This window comes from Cygnus atratus, chromosome 1 (genome assembly GCF_013377495.2).
Source record: "Cygnus atratus isolate AKBS03 ecotype Queensland, Australia chromosome 1, CAtr_DNAZoo_HiC_assembly, whole genome shotgun sequence".
Lineage (NCBI taxonomy): Eukaryota > Metazoa > Chordata > Aves > Anseriformes > Anatidae > Cygnus > Cygnus atratus.
In genome coordinates this window covers 2,139,852-2,158,507 of record NC_066362.1, presented here as the reverse complement: position 1 = coordinate 2,158,507, position 18,656 = coordinate 2,139,852, and the positions used below count along the sequence as shown (strand labels likewise).

General features: G+C 43.5%; 1 protein-coding gene across 3 annotated transcripts in view; it reads left to right on the top strand.

Annotated features, from left to right (window-relative positions):
• EXOC4 (exocyst complex component 4) overlaps positions 1–18,656 on the top strand; it is a 383,044-nt gene that overhangs the window by 165,739 nt on the left and 198,649 nt on the right. For all 3 annotated transcript variants that reach the window (XM_035566622.2, XM_050708396.1, XM_035566625.2), the window contains exon 10: positions 15,009–15,105. In XM_035566622.2, coding sequence (XP_035422515.1) covers positions 15,009–15,105 — 97 coding nt within the window. The remainder of the gene's footprint in view (positions 1–15,008; positions 15,106–18,656) is intronic.

Genomic DNA, 18,656 nt, shown 5'->3' with positions numbered 1-18,656 from the left:
TTAAAGGAGTTTGGGATAGCAAAGATGGGGCATACCACGGGGCGCGTGCGCCTTTCTTGGGGTTTAATAATCTGTTGATCAGCAGCTCCCCGCCCGATGTTGAATCTTGCATCTTGTTCCCTCTGTCACAAAAGCCCAGATGCCCTGAGGACCGACCGGCTAGGGGTGATGTGTAATCAGTCACCTCTTCTCGCTGTAACCCAGGGGAGCTAATTCCTAACCTGCTTGAGTTAGACATTTATTTACTTACTTATTTTCACTTGTTGTGGTTAATGCTTTCATTTGCAAAACATCACCCTTCATTCTTTATTGCCTTACGCCTGTTAAAAATATATGTACAATTGGCAAAGCTACTGAAAGAAAAATAGTTCTTGTATTTGAGCGTGATAGTCTGCTAGCGCTGCCGAGCTGAAAGGAAGCAAGCAAGATCCCGAGGCTAACACATGAGCACTGTTTGCTCACCTGGGTGTGGAAGAGGGACATGGAACTCCGAAAGCTTTATGGTCGCTGGTTTGTATGGACCCGATTTACATGCAAGTTCTAGGCTTCTGTCTCAAAAGGAGTCTTGTAACTTCTGAAGCTTGTTTTTTCAGGAGTGTAGGTGGAAGATACGGACGCCTTTAGTGGTGCAGGTGGGTATTGGCTCACTCTTTGCCTGTGCTGCCTGAGCTGGCAGCCCTCTTCCTCCTGTAGGATCTGCGTGAACCCATCCATTTTGCGCCTTATGCTGTAGGTCTAAGTGGTGTGAAACACTGCAATACCTGAAGATTTGGGGCCAGAGAGCCCGTGGTGTGCGATCTCCTTTGTTTCACTCGTTTGGTGCGTGCTGGGGAGAGCCCAGGGCTGTCTGCGTGAAGGTTCACAAAATGGCTGAGGGTGGAAAGGACCTCTGAAGATCGTCTAGTCCATCCTGTCCCTGCCGAGCAGGAGAAGTTGCCCCCATGCTGCCTGAGCAGCGCCGTGGCAGCAGCCGCCAACCGTGGCAGAAGCTTTGCCTCGCAGCCGTGCTGACGGTGTGGGACGGCGCCTGGGGTGGAGGTGATCGCTGCTGGTGTCCGGAGCGAAGAGTTTCACGGGATGGGAAGCAACCTTACTGCAGCTGTAAGTCAGTGACCATTTCTCCTAGGAATCCACATGTGTATTAAAAAAATTAAATCTGGCAGAAGCGTGAGCTGCCACCGCCAAGAAGATGACGGACACCACCCGAAATGATTGCGCTGCGAAGGCTTTCGGAGGATTCAAGAGTGACAGGAGAGCCTTTCGGTTTGCTAAGCAAACTGTTGGGGAGCTTTTGAAGAATGTTTTAAAAGACAGAGGAAAGATGCCGCAAGTGGTAAATGTCAGGAGAACATTGAGATACGTTGATCTATCTCAATATTGAGGTACGGAGGCATTTTGCGGTTCCTGGTGGCAAAATTCAGAAGAACCACGTGCTTGTAAAGAGTTAAATGCAGTTCCTGACAGCGAGGGCACGAGTGCTGCATAGCCATTCTTGCATTTGTTTTGAACTTTAAAGAAACAACAGGCTGATTAGCTGGAGCAGCTTTCCCCTGAGGGAAGACTACGGAGTGTAATTTCATTACAAAATATAGTGCTTGGAGATGAACTGGAGTTGGATTTTTTTTTTTTCCCACCCTAAGGGATTTGACATTTCTGTTTCTTGACATTTCTCTCATTGTTAGACTAGCTGCTTTGTGCTGTGCTTTTTTTCCTCCCCTGGCAAAACCGTAGCTGTCTCCTTGAAGCTGGGAGCATCTTTTCTTGTAGGTAAAGCTGGTAATGGTTTGAATTAGCTCAACAAGCAGATGGTTGGAAAAGGAGGCTACGCTACGGAGTTTAAACGTGTAGCACTGGGACAAGCAGTGTATTGCCAAAAAAAAAAAAGTATTAAGCAGTAGTCCCTTGAACACGGGTACATTTAAAACTGTCATTAGGAAAGGATGTTACGTGGTAAAAAGAGATGTCAAAATAGCAACGGGTTACTCAGAGGTCTGGCTTAAGGTGTGTTACCCACGTCAAAAGTAGCAGCTGCGGCGGTTTTGTTCTGGAGCCCGGTATTTTAGGAATAACGGGTGTTTGTATGATGCTTTTCTGACTTCAGCCACTTTCCTGCACTGTTCGATTCTGCAGTCTTTGAGTGGTAGCATAACAGGCCAGCTCATCTAATGCGTTGGAAGTCTGTCATTTATTTGTAGGGGAACAGTGCAGGTATTTTTCCACCTCCGTCCGTGACGATCCGATGGCAGGCACGTCACGTTGCCTTCTGGCAATGGGCTCCGGGCTTCTGGCAGAGTTGATGGCATCGCAGCTACTCACAGATTGCTGCCAGCACAGCGATGCTGGCTGGGATGTTAACCTCTACAACCAAAGTCCCTGCTGTAATCCTAGCTCTCCTGGCAAAGCCATTGTTTTAACTGGGTTAACACGGCTCGCTTAGAGAGCGTAGCTTCGCTGTAATGGCATAAAGCTGGTTTACGGTAGGTCTGAATTTTGGGTACTTGGGTAATTTGGGTAATTGTTGGTAGCCTCAGCAGCAGAGGTCTTCATCTGAGCCCGGGTGGTTTCCAGCCTTAGCTTGATTCCTCCTCTTCCTCTTTAGTTTGATTCCTCCTAGTTTGATTTCGTTTACTCAAATCAGACTGATTTTCATTCAGTACATTCAGGACAACTGATTTTTTTTATTTTTTGGTAAATGCTGGAGGAAAATCTTCACTCAGCAGCTGGCTGGTGGTGAGGAGCACGTGGTCATCTTCCTTGCCTAAACCTTTGGATTTTCTCTGCTCTGAAAAAAAAATCCTGAAAAACTGAACCAAACATCAGCTATACCAAAAAAAATCACAGGACTAAAAAGGATAGAAATTCCTCCCTAAAATACAAAAACAGCTTTTTGCTGATGCTCTTATTGCATTGATTTGTGTCTAATTTCCTAGGTTGGAGCACGGGGTATCGTTGTGACTGCTAAGCACAGCTCGGCTCGCTGTCAGCTTTTGGGGCGCAGACCCCGCTGAGGATCCGTGCCCGCCTGCTGCATGGTGCCGGCAGAGAACTTTTCTCGAGGCCCTACAACACGGCGCCTCGACGTAGGCGTACGGTACAGCTTTTAAAATTCTGGGGGAGGTGGGAAACCTCTTAGATCTGCCACTGCTCCTGTGTTGTGGGCCCCTTTGTATGACCGAGTGTCGCTGCGGATAACTCAGCTCTCTTCCTCTGTTACAGTTTGGCTGCTTTCCTCGGTTGTAAGTAGCCCTTGTAGGGGGAAAAATAGGGGGGATAGTGCAGGCTGAGTACTCCCTCCATCAAATAAGGATTCTTCTGCTTCTGATTTTTCTTGATGAGCAGTAGCTTTCAAAGTAAGTTTGGTGGATGTTTGAAGCTGAAAGGTTAGGACCACAGGAGAGGGGGACCTCTGAACTCAGTACTCCTTTCCTCCTTTCAGATGCAGAATGGCTTACATCTATTTTTAAAGAGTGATGGATTTCCAGACTGCAGTTCCACCTGGTACACCACAGCTTGGAAATACTGTTGTCCAGGCTTACAGCTTCAAGAAGCAGCTTCCGTGCTCAGGGAATGCATTCTTTGGGATGGGAGTAACTGTGGTTTGTGCCCATTCCTCTGCCTTCTTTTACAGCGTACGCTCGGTGCCAAGTTGACTTTTGCTTTTGCAGTGCGGATGTTTGACCCGATCTGAGGACAGCTGGTGTTCTTGCACAGGCTGCTGAGCAGCCATCAGGCTTCGTTCAGTCCTTGGCTGGGTCCGAATCACGTCAGTGATCAATATAGGAAAGGGTGTTAGTGTGTCCTATTGCTAATCAGACCTTTCAGAGAGGTCTGCCCACCTGCAGACAGTACAGAAGAAATCTTCTCTTCCCTTTTTGTCCAGCACCACTTGGTCCATAAACACAATTTCTAGCTGCTCTGCACTAGTGTGAGCACTTCTGCTTCTCGTGGCCGAACAAAGAGCACGTATTTGTATTACCTGTGAAACTATAACACAAAGTATTCCAAATTACAGATGAAACTCTCCTGAGCTAGTGACTTTCTGCTGGTAGAGCCTCCCAAAGCAGCAGGTTTGGTTTTGTTTTTTTTGTGATGAAATTGAAACATTCAGATGTTAGCTTCTTTACCCTGTGACTGTTGAGTGCTTTTAAATGCATTTTAAAATAAGAGCATGGCTACTGCTTGAATTGCTTTTTTAGACGTGTGTCTTTTGCGCTTTTCTTTTCCTTGTCGCCTGCACAAGGGTGGCAACAAACAAAAATAAAAAAATAATCTGGAGAACTCCCAAGAGATTTCTGTAACACAGGACAAACAGGAGTCCTCTGGTCAACACTGAGCAGAACTGTTAAGTGTCACGGCTGTGGAAATGTATAGAAACGTGCCTGGAAAGGTCTGGTCATTCCTCTTCCTAGAGTTTGTTATATTAGATACAGCATGATTCTGACATATTGACTCCTATGAAATGGTTTTTTATTAAAGTCGCCAGGTTATTCTTGTGCTAGCAATTGCTTTGATTAAGCACCGCATTAGGGTCATATCCTAGAATAACAGCATTTCGAAATCCCTGGCCGCATTTGAAAGAATAGTGATTAAAGTTCTGGCTGTTTTCCTGCGCTTGCTAATGTCTGCTGAGGGTTGAGTTACCTCCTTTTTATTGGCGCTGGAGTTCAGTTACAGCCCCGTGCAGTTTCGTGCCAATATCGGTGACAGTCTCCAGGGGGAAGCAGTTTTGCATTAAAATGCAAGAAGTAAAAAAGCTGTAGCAAAATTAGCACCAGGGTCTGGAATTTCTAGCGCAACTTAATAGCCGCAGCGTTGGTTTGTTTTCCAAAGTCTAATTCATCTTTGATTGAATTTCAGGCGAAACAAAGCAAGGAGGATAAGGAGGTGGGGAAACCCATCTAAAAGAGATTATGGATGAACAGGTTGAAAAATGCTGCCTGACAGGTCGTACTCTGAGCAATCGGATCGCTTCTGCTGGAGCTGGGAGTTGGTTTGTGCATTTCGTGCGCTGGCATGGACAAGGCGTTTCGGTTCCCTTGGGGAAAGCCCGCGTTATTAGTGGGGATCATTCTGCATATTGCTGGGAAATGAATTAATTCACACCAGCGTACACACAGATGAGGAGTAAAGACATTCTTTTGTTGTTACGAATTTATAGTGGCGTTGCAGTGTTGAGTAACCAAGTAGGATATATTTTGCCTTGTCTCCACATGCCAGCTTTGTAACATTTTCAAGACTTGTCAAAAGATCGGCAAATTTGTCTTCATTAGAACTGACGCGTTCATTAATATGTAGAAAATGAGTCTATGATGGCTTTCTTGGGCGGCACAGCGGTTGCTGTAGTCCTTGTAGTGTACAGTTGCTGAGTCCTCAGTTTCTTTGTTGTGTCCTGGTGTTACAAAATTGAACAGGCGTCTCTGCAGATGTATAGTTGTGTGTCTGTAATTCTAGAAGACCATACAATGCTTTACATTATTTCATTATTTCTTGTAACAGGCCCACGAGGGGTGGGTAGCAAGTCTCAGGAGTGGTTGGGTTGAGGTGCAGTATTGTCCAACATTGTTCTATGAGCCTACGGCCTCGCCAAATTTCTCTGTTATAACTCCCAATTCTATTCTTTAAGGTGGCTGTGAGCTTTTAGGTATTAAAAAAAAAAAGGGGGGGGGGTTGAAATGTGGGAGGTTTCAGAGTTTGAACATTTTATAGGAATATAAAACCATAAATGACTAGATGTCAAGTCATACCTTTGTCTTATTTCACTTGCTCTCTGTTTGCTCACTTTTTTTTTCTTCTGACATTAAAACTGAAAGAAAACATGTCACGAATATAAAAAAAAAATCAGATAGGAGGCCGCTACAGGAGATAAGATAAAGAAAGCAAGCTTTGAGAAGAAAACAGCTAAAAAGCAAGCGCAGGGTGTAAGTAATCACAGTTCATTAGCTCTAGCATGTTTCCTGGCTTTGGATAAGGATTTACGCAGCAGCCATGCTTTGGAAGAGCTTACATCTGTACGCAGTAGTTTTAGGGAAACCGACAAAATAGTAAATATGCAAGCTGACAAATACATTAATCAAAGTGCCTGCTGCTGAGTTGCGTGGCCTGGGAAGAAAAAAAAAAAAAGAAAAAAAGAAAAAAACGAGGGGGGGGGAGAAAAGTATGCATTTAAAACAAATCCTGTAGCTGAAAGGAGACTTTACATATGTGGCTGACACGCTGATCAAATGATAGAGTAGAGTCAAATTGAACCTCAACCTTTTGTACGGGCTGTGAAAGTGAAGGCACGGTGCAGTTTTTCAAGGCAGATGGAGTGTGAGCAACTAATAAATCAGGTTTTGAAACATTAAAGAGCAACTTATTTAAATGCATATGGTGTTGGATCTCAGACAAGACAGTATAGGAGAGAGTAAAAGGATTGGGCATGGGAACATCAGCAGAACAATATGTCTGTGCAGCAGCTCTGTGCCTGCATCCAAATCAGCTTCTTGTGCCGGAGCCCGGTACGTAGCAAGCGAAGGGTGATGGCAGGTGGTCAGGGGCGAGCAAAAAAAAAGCTGATCAGGGAGAAATTTCAGGCAATGAGTGGGTGGTGTGCTCCCAAACTACCAGCAGCGGTTTGGTGAGTTGGAGCCACGTCCCCTGCTCAATGGAGAGCAAGGATTTAGGAAAGGGGAATAAAAGCTTTGCTCTAAAGATGTTGTATGAAATTTGGGTAGCACAACCTCCATCAGCTTTCTGGAAATTGGTTTCTGGATTGTTATTTAAGGTGTTGATAGCAACGTGTGTTCTCATGGGTGGGGACTTTGTACCTGGACCAAAAGAAATGCCGTGGTCGTGGTGTTAAGGCTTGTGCTCGTGCTCCCTTTGGTTCGGGAGAGGCAATGTGTGCCAGCATGGCCTCTCCTGTTTTGGGAATCACTTTTCCTTCAGCATGGTTTGAAGCAGCGTGTGCTGTACAAACTAGGCCACAAGCTATGGCTCTCATCCCTTCTTTCCCAGTTTTATAACACAGAGGAATTGGTGATAATCCAGCCATCAGGCTTGACTTGACTTCAGCTGGGATTTTAAAGTCTTTGGGTGCGTGGGATCGTTGTTCTGACTGTCGTGTTCCCAACCCCAAAGCAAGCAATGATTCTTTAATGATTCTAAGCAGGGTCGATGCATGTTTGGGAAGCCCTGGCCTCCCCTGTCTGTCCAGGACCCCTGGCACAGCAGCCCCATTGCTCTGTGGGGCAAACCTAGAACCAGCCAGGAGCCCTGCCCAAATTTCTGCAGAAGACTTGTCCTTCTCCAGCGAGAGCTTCTGAGGCTAGAAAGCTGCTCTGCAACCCATGTTAGGGAGCATCGCCCCAAACTCTGCTGCTGGGAGAATTGCTGAGATCTTTTTCAGTGAAAGAAATAGTACAGAAATGAAATGCAATGTACTTTATAACCTTAAAGGTCAGTTTTCTTGTTGCTTTTTTTCCCCTCTCGCTTCACATCTCTCTTTCAATTCCCACCCCACCTCTCTGTCAAAGAAGAAGAATATTTGCCAAGCCAACTGGGCAGACCTAGGCACACAGCCCCTGTGGGGCTGGGGCAGGATTTGTGCCTGGCTCCAGCAGTGCCGGTATCTCCTGTGCAGGGTTTAGTGCCAGTGACAGGTGATGGACAGACGGGAAGCTGGGAGCAGTCACTGTCCTTTGAGGCAGTTAATCATCTGAGAGCTCCTTCCTACCACTGCAGAGCCCTCGCCCCAAGGACTGACAGCCAGTATTTCGCAAGTAGTTAGCCACCTAATTCCCATTGATTTTTGGATCTCTCCTAGTGCCAGCGTCATCATCTCTCCGATCTGTGTTGATTTTGGTAGAAGGTAGGGTGCCTACGTGTTTATAAACCTCAGTCCCTTACTCCTGATGGTCTGGTCTGTAAATTCACAGCTGCCATGATTAGGAAAGAGCATGTAATTAAGAGAAGCAAACAAGAAATGCAATCTTCCCTTTGTCAGAAACCTTTCTTAAATTGCTTCTTCCCTCAAGCAAGGAAGTAATCAAGTGTTGGCCGAGGTTCCTCTTCTATGTCTTGATAAGACAGGTTTTTGGTTTTTTGTTTGTATGTTTTTTTCATCTCACCTCCCTCCCTCCTGTTGCAAGAGAGGGAAGCAGCATCCTCACGCGCTGTGGCAGTGGACCAGTAGCTCGTGGTCAGAACTATCAGCTGTGTAGTGCTCTCTCTACCTCCGTTTGAGGCTGAGGAAGACAGAGGCAACATCCTTGAATCACGGGAGTAGACAGAATCGTCTGCCTCAACTAATCCACTAGATGCCACTAGAAGATGAGATCTCTCGTTTGGTCCATGGAGTCCTGAAGTGGTTGATGTTTGAAGGGCTTTCCAGGAGAAGTTTACATCGTTCACTTATACATAACCTTTGCTTCACTGTATTATTTGCAGCGCTGAGTTTCAGTTCCAGATGCGTTGGCAGCCCCATCACAGCTACCTCACACGGTTCATAGGAGTCCGGCAAGGAGGGAAGAGAACACGGCTCAGAAACAGAAAGCATTAACCTCATGTTGACCTACACCAGTGGGAAAGTGCCGTGTTTCAAGGCTGTCTGTCAAACGGTATTTTAAATAACAGTATAAGGCTTCAAAGATGGTGGTTGTTCAGAAGGAAGGTGCTGTGGATTTGGCATTTTTCTGATTATTTTCCGCAGAGCTGGCATTCGATCACGAGCTGTTCAGAGTATGGGGCTGGGCACTTCTGGGGCTTCTAGTAGATATTTTGTTTGTTCACCTGGTTAAACCTACTTGGTTTCAGGGAAGACCGACCTAGGTTCTGCCACTCTACTTATAGGACTGGCAGTCAAGGTGCTTGAAGCCCTGACAAAGTTTATTTTAGGGGCAGGATGCCCTATGTGCTTTGTTCCACAGGGGAAGGCTGGAGACGGAAGGGACGGACCGGATCCTGCCCCATCACTTCCCTCCTGGTGGTGTAGGACGGTTAAATGCCTCGTTTCTATCCCATGGGAAAGCACATCGCAGGAGAGCTGGTGGCTGAGCCCTTACTTCCTGCCTAAAGCAGGTACCTTGGAGCAGTTTGAAAAACTCAACTTGGATGACTCAAGACATGCCAAAGAACTGCAGAGAAGATAATTGTCTGCTTCTTTCTAAAACCAACATGAAGATAGTTACCAACCCATTGAATCACCGCTGTGAATCAGGAGAGTAAAAAGGGAACTTGACGCTCGTGTGTGGCTTTTTTCAGGAGATGCAGTTTTCAGGAGATGCAGTTGTGAGACAATTGAGCCCTAATGCACAAAAATATGAAAAAGGAGGAGGCTGTTTATGAAGCCCCATTCTTATTGTTCCATAATAGCACAGATCAATCGTTCTTTTCTGTTGAGCTCTGTTTTCTAATAACCTGCTTTGCTGTCTTTGGGCTTTCTTCCCTTTCATGCTAAATAAAATTATTTCCATACCTTGAAGATGATACCCAGGTAATAGCTATGCTGTCGATCTCCACATAATCAAGAACTTTTGGGAAGGACCGTACCATCTAAACCGCTTCCTTTTCTCCTATAAAAGTTTGCTCGGATGCTCAGGATGGAGGAGGCGGCATTGATTTGCAAGCTGTGTTGATTGCTTGATTGTTGTGGCTTCAAAGCCTGTATTTTTTTTTCATATTCTTTTTATGGTTGCATAGATTAACGTGAAGTGGCTCGCTAGGAAAGGCACTTTGATCACAGAGAGGTGCTGAAGAATTGTTCGCTACGTGCCTGTAACTTGTTTAGCTGAAAAGTTTGCACTTGCAGAGAAATAAATGAAGTTGTCCTGTGCTGAGACGGGATAGGAGGGGAAGAGAGGAAATAGGAAAGATTTGCCCAGGCTAGCTAATGGTACTCATGGGTTTTGGGTGGCTGTGGTTTCCATTGGGACTAGATTAGCGTATCCTGGATGTTTTAGGCCCGATTTACTTACTCACTAAGGACAGGGAAAATCTTTCTTCCTGCTAGGATTTAAAGTGTATCGGGGCTGAGGATGAAATGCTTTATGACAGACGTGGCTCCAAAACAATTAGGTAACATTTTATGGTGCTCTGCAGTGACATTGCAGAACACAAAGTGTAAGAAATCTCACCCTCTTCAAGTACCCTTATTAGAGGCAGAGAGAGCTTTCCCTCCCTTGTTTGAAAAGAACAAAAAACAAACCCACCAACTTTCTTACTATGAGAAGAACTGATTTTAAAAGGTGCAAGGAGCCTCTTCCCAGATGCTGAGCTACCTCCTCTCTGATGTGTCAATGTCCTTCAAGGAACGTATCAAGAGAGTGAGGGGGATGTGATTCGTCTTTAAACGGGATGTTGAAGAGTAATAACTTGCATTAAATCTTGGACCTTTATGGAGAAAATTGTTTCAATAAGAAGAAATTAGGAAAAGTATAAACACTATTATTTCCTTTTTCTGTTTCATAGAATCATTAAGGCTGGAAGAGCCCTCCAAGATCATTTGGTCCAACCATCCCCCTACCACCGCTGTCACCCACTAAACAATGTCCCGAAGCTCCACGTCCAACTTTTCCTTGAACACCCCCAGGGATGGTGATGAGAAATGAGGGAATTGCAGGATGTCTGAGCTTTTTTTTTTTTTTTCGTTTCAAGTTAGGATCAAGCCTTTTCCTTGAACATGGCAGTCCTTGGTTAGAGGAGGTAGTGAGCATTGCACTGATTGCAAAGTTGTGGGTCAGCATCAGGGAGTGCCAGGGAACCTTTTGCAGTGTGAGTTGTGGGCCATCTAACTTAAGATATGGCTTCTTCGCTGCTTCAGCGTACACAACAGGCATAAGAATATTGAAGAGTACTTTAATGCATTTGCGAAGCACATTGAGACGCTTCCTGAAGAGCGCTATTAATCCTCAGCATTGTTATCATGGGCTTCAGTATGTTTTCTGAAAAGAGTAAATTAGGGAAATACAGGTAGACTTCAAATTGTTGTAGACAGCTTTGAGCTGGAGTAACTTCATGGCAGAAAAAACCTCCCAACCTGGTCAATTAAAAATTATATATATTGATGCTGAACTGTTTGAGTTGCCATAATGGATCAGCAAAGCGTAACGTTCCTGGGAAATTCTATAAATATCTGAATACCTTCAAGAAGTCGCAATACCTTTTGTCCTAATTTAATAAAAATGTCTTCTTTCTTTTACCTCTTCTTCTGGATAGAACAAAGTACCCATTGTTGTCTTTCTGGGGCGAGGAAACTTGATGTTGTCATTTTGAGACCTGCCATGTCTGCAGATAACAGGGTGTCAGCACTAAAACTGGGGGAATCCATGGCGAACATTTCCCCCAGAAAAACACCAGGCAGAATGGAAACTTGAAGCAGTGTTAATGTTTGTTCAGACTCAAAATGGGTGCAGAGTTTCTGGCTTTCTTGGTAATCTTGTTTTTTCATACTGAAGCATGACATTTTCGGCTCCATTTCAGAACCGTTCAGCTGCGCTCCTAATGGCCCCGTCTCTGACTCCCGCTCACAGTGGCATTCAGGTGGGCACACTTCATTGCTAGCACAGCGTGAGGATGTCATTAGCTCCATGACAAATCTCACTTCACCTCAACGTTTTTCTTCTTTTTTGGTCTCATAATTTATTACCAGACAGATTAAATCAGCAAGCCGGTGCTCTTAAGAAGGAACAGCTACAACAATAGTACTTTGACAGCTGTGAAACGTTTAGTGTTTTTTTTTCTAGTGCCTATGAAATGTGGCTGTTATAATTTCTTGCCTTAAACTAAAAAAAAAAAAACAACAGCCCTGCAATACAAATGAAAGAGTTGTGTGGTGTGGCATTGCTGAAGCAATGATGTACGCCTGGTCCAGATGGTTATTGGAGAGCTGCGTGCATCGGGATGTTGTACATCTGCGAGCATGGATGGCTAGCCCTGTAGTCAGTGCTTATGGTGAGCTGTCATGGCAATAAAGCTGAGCGCTTACATGCAGCTTAAAATCTTCAGTGCTCCCTGGGAATTAGGCTGTACAGCTCCCTTTCCCTAATGAGGTGGATCGTTTTCTTGGAGTCTGCTCGTGTGGACATGGCGTGTGTTTGGGACAACCCAGCGGTACCGTGTTTGCGTGCTTAGCTCTTGTTTGGTCCAGAGACTAAGCAACCTGCCTGGCTGATAATCATCTTGAAAAGGGGAAAAAATACTCCAAAAAACAGGTGTTTTTCCCTCTCTTCCTTCATTTTCTACCTGTTTTCTCTACAGCCACCTGGTCGGGAGTCATTGGTTTCTCCGTAGGTCGGATGAATGATAATTGACCTCCCTGCAAGAGATGTTCTTGGTAGGAATCCATAAGGATGAAGGGGTATTAAGAGTGTATTTTTTATGGACGTGTCTGTTGGGTCTACAGCACAGAGCCTGGTCTGGGACATTGTCTGCATGGGGGGTATCACATTGGTCAGTCAACATTACGGCGCGTTTCAGCCCTTGGTGCCAGCAGGTACTAGAGATATCCATGTGAACATGCAGACGATGCCATTGTAAGCTCTTTTTTTGCTCCGATTTGGGCTTTTCTCCAAGTGTTATCATGACAAAACACAGCAAATTGTGGTAAACAACAGCACTGCACCTCCATGTGACAGCTGGGCATGAGTAGGGTTGTGCTAACATTGGGCAGTTGAGATGCAATTTGGGGTCCATAGGCACATGATGGCAGCGTCGAGGGGTGTAAAGGTAGGAGGTGCTGTGCAGGCTGCCGTACCTCTTGCGGTGTTATTGTTATGTACGGGGCATCATCGGGAATAGGATTTACATCTCTGTGTGATTTTTCAAGGTAAAATATTTGAATACAAACACAATTACTTTCCCTTGTGGCTTACACCTACATACGGAGCCTTCGTTATTATTAATTGAAAGCTAAGAGCTGAGAAGATACAAAGCATATTTTTCTGTCAGGGCTGGTGCGCTGTTCTTCTCACATCTTGCATAATGTGGCCAAGTAGAAAAGACAGATGGCTTCATTCCTCACTAAGGAGTTCGTGCCAGTCAATAATATTGATTAGCGCGGGGTGACTTGATGTAACAAGAATAACACCCGTCCTTAATTTGAGCCCGGATTTCCTTCTTCCTGCCTCAGTAGTTCATGCTTGGATGAATTCCTCAATAAGCCTGTTAAGAGACAGACCCCGCTGGAAATTGCAGGGTGTGACGTTAATAGGGGAAGCAGATAACTTTCTTTTCCTAGAAGTTTTGCCTCTTTTCTTCCACGATTAAACAGTCACATTGTGCAAGTTAACTTTTTTGGATGAAAATTGAAATTCTTGAACATCCTTTTCTTCCCTTTTTTTTTTTTTTTTGAGGTCTCTCTAGCTGCATTCAGTAAAGTGTTATAAACTCGGTCCTTAGCTGTTTCTTCGTGTTTCATGAAACCTTAAGTTAACGTGGCAAGTACCAAGAAGCCCCATGTCCAAACTGTGTGCCTGGGGAGCTGTCAGCTCACAGCCATATAGCGAGCACAGGTACACATGGTTTGCTTGGGGAGTGCATCTAAGCAGCCTCCACGGCCACACACATACAGCGATCATATAACAGGGTAGGTAGGGCACTATGCACAGCATATAGACTGGTGTCTGTAGGCAAACACCCACAGCCTGGCAGTTAGGAAGCACAAGGAGCTGCTTCTCTTCGTTCTTCATTCACTTGGGGACCTCGGACAGTTGATTTGTCCTCTGTGTTCCCTGGTTTCCTCGTTGATTCCATAGGGAATTTAATCTCTTCCCCTTACCAAGGCACAGAAACAACATCTTTGGCTCTGCATCAGCTTGTACAGAACAATCCTGACCTGGAGGGACTGTTTTAGAGTATGGAAGAATTGGCGTAGATGACCAGTCCTTGCTGTGAGGTTGCTAACAGGAGAGCCAATTAACTCACTGAGGAACTTTTTTTTTTTTAAACCTTTTTCTTTTTCCCTTAATGGATTGGTTTTAGGTAATGGCCTGAAGTGCATAAACTTCACTTTTTGAAAGAGGTTCGGAGTCACTCGGTGGTTGTGTTCCTCCTTCTCTTGCGCTTTCCAGTTTGAAGACATTCTTCTCGTTTCAAGGCAGACCGATGTCAGGGTCAAAAAATTCAATAATCTGTTGGTGTTGTTTTTGATTTCAAGTACTTTGTCATTTTCCTGCCTATAAAGCTATCACAGTAATGTGATTAGGTTCTGTATTTATTATTATTCAATCATTAAGGAGAGTTCACATGCAAAATAAAAATGGCTTAATAACGTTTGGGATAGAGACTTTGCCCAAGTTTGTATTTTGGGTTATTTTTGGGATTTTAGTCCAAAAACTTAGTTGATAGGGTTATTTGTCAGATGATACCAGTAAGAAAATTGTCTGAGTTTTGTGACCAAAAATACAGGGGCATTGTATGGTGAATTGCTACTAATTTCAGAATCAGATTTTTTTTTATGCTAATATGAGAGGCATCAGACCTGTTCTCTTAAAAACGTGCCCTTCTGGAAGGGCAACAAGTAGTCTTCATTGGTCTCAGGAGATGCAAGAGTTCTAAGAAATTGAGATTTAGAGGGAGTATTTGTTCTCCCCCCTTTCTCCTGTCTCAGTATCCTGATTTAGAGTATCTTGGTGTTAGGAGCTGCCTTATGGAAGTGACTTTGCTTCTGCTGTGATGACATGAAGGTGGCTGTTTCATGCCACTTGAAACTCTGCAGTCTGGACCTGAGGTGTATAAATTACACTCTCTGAGCTTGTTCTACTTCCCAAGAGTGCGCCAAACACAGCACATTTATTTCTCCATAGCTGAGAGCCTGTTTGTACGCAACTTTCACTTGGGCGATGGAGTCTTCTGCTAGGAAATTACAAGACTCACTGCAGGAAATGGACTCTTGAGAGCCCCAAATGGACTCTTGAGAGTAGTGTTAAATATAATAACATTTACAGACATGTCTAAATGTTTAATTATCACTTAGTATCTAAAAATCAAGGGATGTTCGGATTCTGTTAAACAACTTATGTGTTATTTTCCAGGAGGACCGGATGATAACTTAATTGAAGGTGGAGGATCCAAGTTTGTCTGCAAACCAGGAGCCAGAAACATAACCATCATCTTTCATCCACTCCTCAGGTAAGTGAGACTTTCTGCATATTTCTTCTATTTCTACAGATGTAAATAATTAGAATAAATGGAATTAACCTACTTTATTTATGGGCACATTGCGGGTTCTGTGGTAACACCTCCCAGCAATTTCTGTATGTATTTTTGGGCTTGTAAAGCTGTTGTGCACATGTTTAAGAAGTAAACGCTAGCTGACCTTGTCACCAGTGCTTGTTTCATCTTTTTCAAGATAAGCTAGAGCTCCAGTGGGACTGCTTGCCTGGGCAACCCCTTTCCATTGAACAGTGCAATTTATTATTGGCCCACGCAGGGAAAAGTTTAGTTGCAGCCTGTCAGAAGTTATTTATCACTTACCTATTTGTCCATTATGCTTATTAAAAAGTCAGAAGGATACTTTATGAACTGCAAGGTAAGTTCATTCTTTGATAAACAATTACGGTCTATGGACTGCAAATTAAATGCCTGGTCTAAAGTGCTGTGCCAGTTACTAAAATCACAGAAATTCATAGCTTACCAAGGACTGCTGGAACTTTAAACAAGTCTATAACACATCACCTCTCACCAAGTTGCTCACCTCTGGTGCTGTAATTTTGCTCTTTTTACTTCGCAGTCTAGCAGTTCATTTTCTTAGTTTTTGCTGGAATTAAATAATATGACTTTTTTGCTCAGTTAACGTCAGTCTTCCACCTCTGCTTTTTCCTTGCATGGCTTTTCTTTATCATCAGACGTGTCCTTTCCTATTCAGGGCTAGCATCTTCAGAGAGCACTTCCCTCCTTTGCTCTGTTTGCCTTAGTCATTATCATGAGTCAGTCAACCAACAGGGCGTTTTTTCTCCAGCACTAAAAGCAAGCAATAATAAAAGAGTAATAAAGACAAGAAACTGGAATCTGGTCATGAGAGCAAGGTTATTCTGAGTGTCATCTCAACAGCTGAGAACTGGTCAGTTGTGACTTCTTGTGACTTAAAAATGCAGAGGGAAAGTGCATTAATTCTGCAAATGTAAATTTTTGGTGTCATGACACCAGATATTTCAATAATCTTTAGAACAGCACCGGTTGTGAAGACATTAAAATATGTGACGTACTAAAATTCGTTACAGTGTTTCAGATCTTCCCTAGAAAAAAGGGTTGTGTGTACTGTACGCTCTTCATTTATTGGTGGATGCCTATAATGATAATTTCATAAGTGCATTTTATTTCAACACCAATGTCTTTTGAAATGAAAGAAATATGCTGAAAATTATTTTCCTAGGCCATAATGTATGTTTTTCAACTATTTTATTGTCAGAAAAGGAGGTGTGGTTAAGATGCAATAAGCTATTCAAGATTACCACTAGGACATAGAATTTGGTCCCTTCATCTTAAATGAATTTGCAGGCTTCTTTCGAGCTCAGAGGGGGGTGGGAATACTCTTATTTTTATTGATGAGTTGCTTCACATTGATTTAGAAACTGGTGAGATGCTTTTTGCTTTCTGTTTGCTTCTCTGCTTCATTTTTTTCCTCTGTTTTTGCCATCCTAGTCAAACATGAGTGCTCTGCTTTAAATAGCACTCCTCACAAACACTTCACTTTCAATACCAGCTTGCAAGATAGGCAGTAGAAATAATTTGCTTCATAAAAAATAATTACATCAAGATTAAGGTATCTGCGTACAATATATTTTTCTTACTAACCATCTGCAACATCTTCACTTTCGTGTGTTGAGTGGTGCATCAATAACTGCATGGAGAAAAGGAAAATACTCCATGATCTAGCTTACCTTTTTCTTACTGTTGAATGGGATGAGTTTGTCTGTAGGTGAAGAATGTAGAAACTTCTAAAATGTGATTTTTACCTACCTTAATAATCCACAGAGCATAGCACTGGATTTCTTTGGGCAATAAGTGCTTTTAGGGAATTCTGTTCCTGATGGGAGTCAATAGCAGTGACCTGTCCTACCCCACAGACTGGCATAACCACTGACTCCTGTTAAAATTGGCTGTATGGTGCTGGCTGTCATTTGTAAATGCTGAGTATGGGGGATTTGCTAAAATATCGATACGTGCGATAATTTCTGTCACATCATCTTATGTGTCTATTGCTTCTTGGTTAGATCTTTGCCACCCTTTTCTAGGCATTATTGTATTAAGTGTCAAGCTCTCCAGGAGGTAATTGCTGCAGAGGTGTGAAGTTTTCACTTGCTTTATTTTCCATTTGTTTTCGAGGCTGCTTATGGCCCGTCTCAATCATCTTTCATCGATGTTGCCAGTACAGGCTTAAAATGAATCTGTTTTGAATTCAAAATGATCGATATTTTATTTAGAAGATTTTTTTCTTATTTTTATCAAGTTCACATAAGTACGTTGGCAGGGAAGTTTTAACACTGTATGGACTAGCTGATTTTATTAGGATGCTGAGTGCTTCTTAAAAGTATTAAGCTAACTGGATCACTGGGAAACCAGACATTGGTGTGATGATTTAAAGCCTAAGCATCACTTTAAGTGGTGGCTTTAAAATGTAATTCAGCAGAGTAATGTGAAGTGGAGAGTTGTAACCAGAGCATTCATATTCATCAGTCTGAATTAATCTCTTTGTGCTACTGATAGAAAAGTGTCATTTTCCATCACATCAGAGAGTTACAGAATTGAAGAGCTAAGTTTACTGGTTATAATAGCCTTATTTTGGATCCTTTTTTGTTTGCAAACTGAGACTGAGCTTGGATCCAGACCCCTTTTGAAGAACTCAGGAGTCGGCAGGCATTCAGTGGGCTGCACGTTGGTGCCTGTGTCTCCAGTAACAAAAGTTCATTTAGAGGAACTCTTACCTACAACCACAGAGAGTCGAAGGGCAGATACATCCAAGTGGTTTTCAAAATCTGCCTTTCCTCAAATTCATTTAGAGCAACAAGCCGGAGTTGGGAAATGAGTCGTTATGTCGTTTGGGATGTGGGCCCTTAATTTCCACTAGGACAACTGAGATTCACCAGGCCCCAGATTAATTACCAGGGTATAATGACACCACCACACACATAATGAATGAATAGCGAATTTTTGGAAGACAAGTGGGTATTCTAGTGGAGATGATTCCTGGGAATAGATTTTACTAACTACATATGAAAACTAATTGCATTTACAAATTGAAGAGGAACACACATCTGATTCTCCTTAATTACATATTGCGGGAGGTGTCAAAGTATAAAAGTTACCAAAAGAGTCCGGTTGCTTTCTTCATCCTTCACTGCTAACCAGCATCTGCCCGGATCGTTGAAGCGCTGGTGTTACTGGTCTGTGGACTGACGTCTCCCGTTGGAGGAAGGAAACGTGTGGGACCAATGCTGAAGCCCTTACGTTGTGGAATATTGAACAGCCTGAGTGATGTCTGTTGTAACATTTGTTTGGTGGTTGGTTTTTTTTTGTTGTTTATTTGTTTCAGCTGGCATTTGAAAGGCACTTGGCTCTTCAGGGTAATAATCATTTTACATATGCTTTATAGAGTATGTTTATTACCAGACAATTGAAGAACAGATGTCTGCAGTCTTGAGGCTTAAGGGGGAGGGACAGGAGGGGCTCGAGATGGAGGG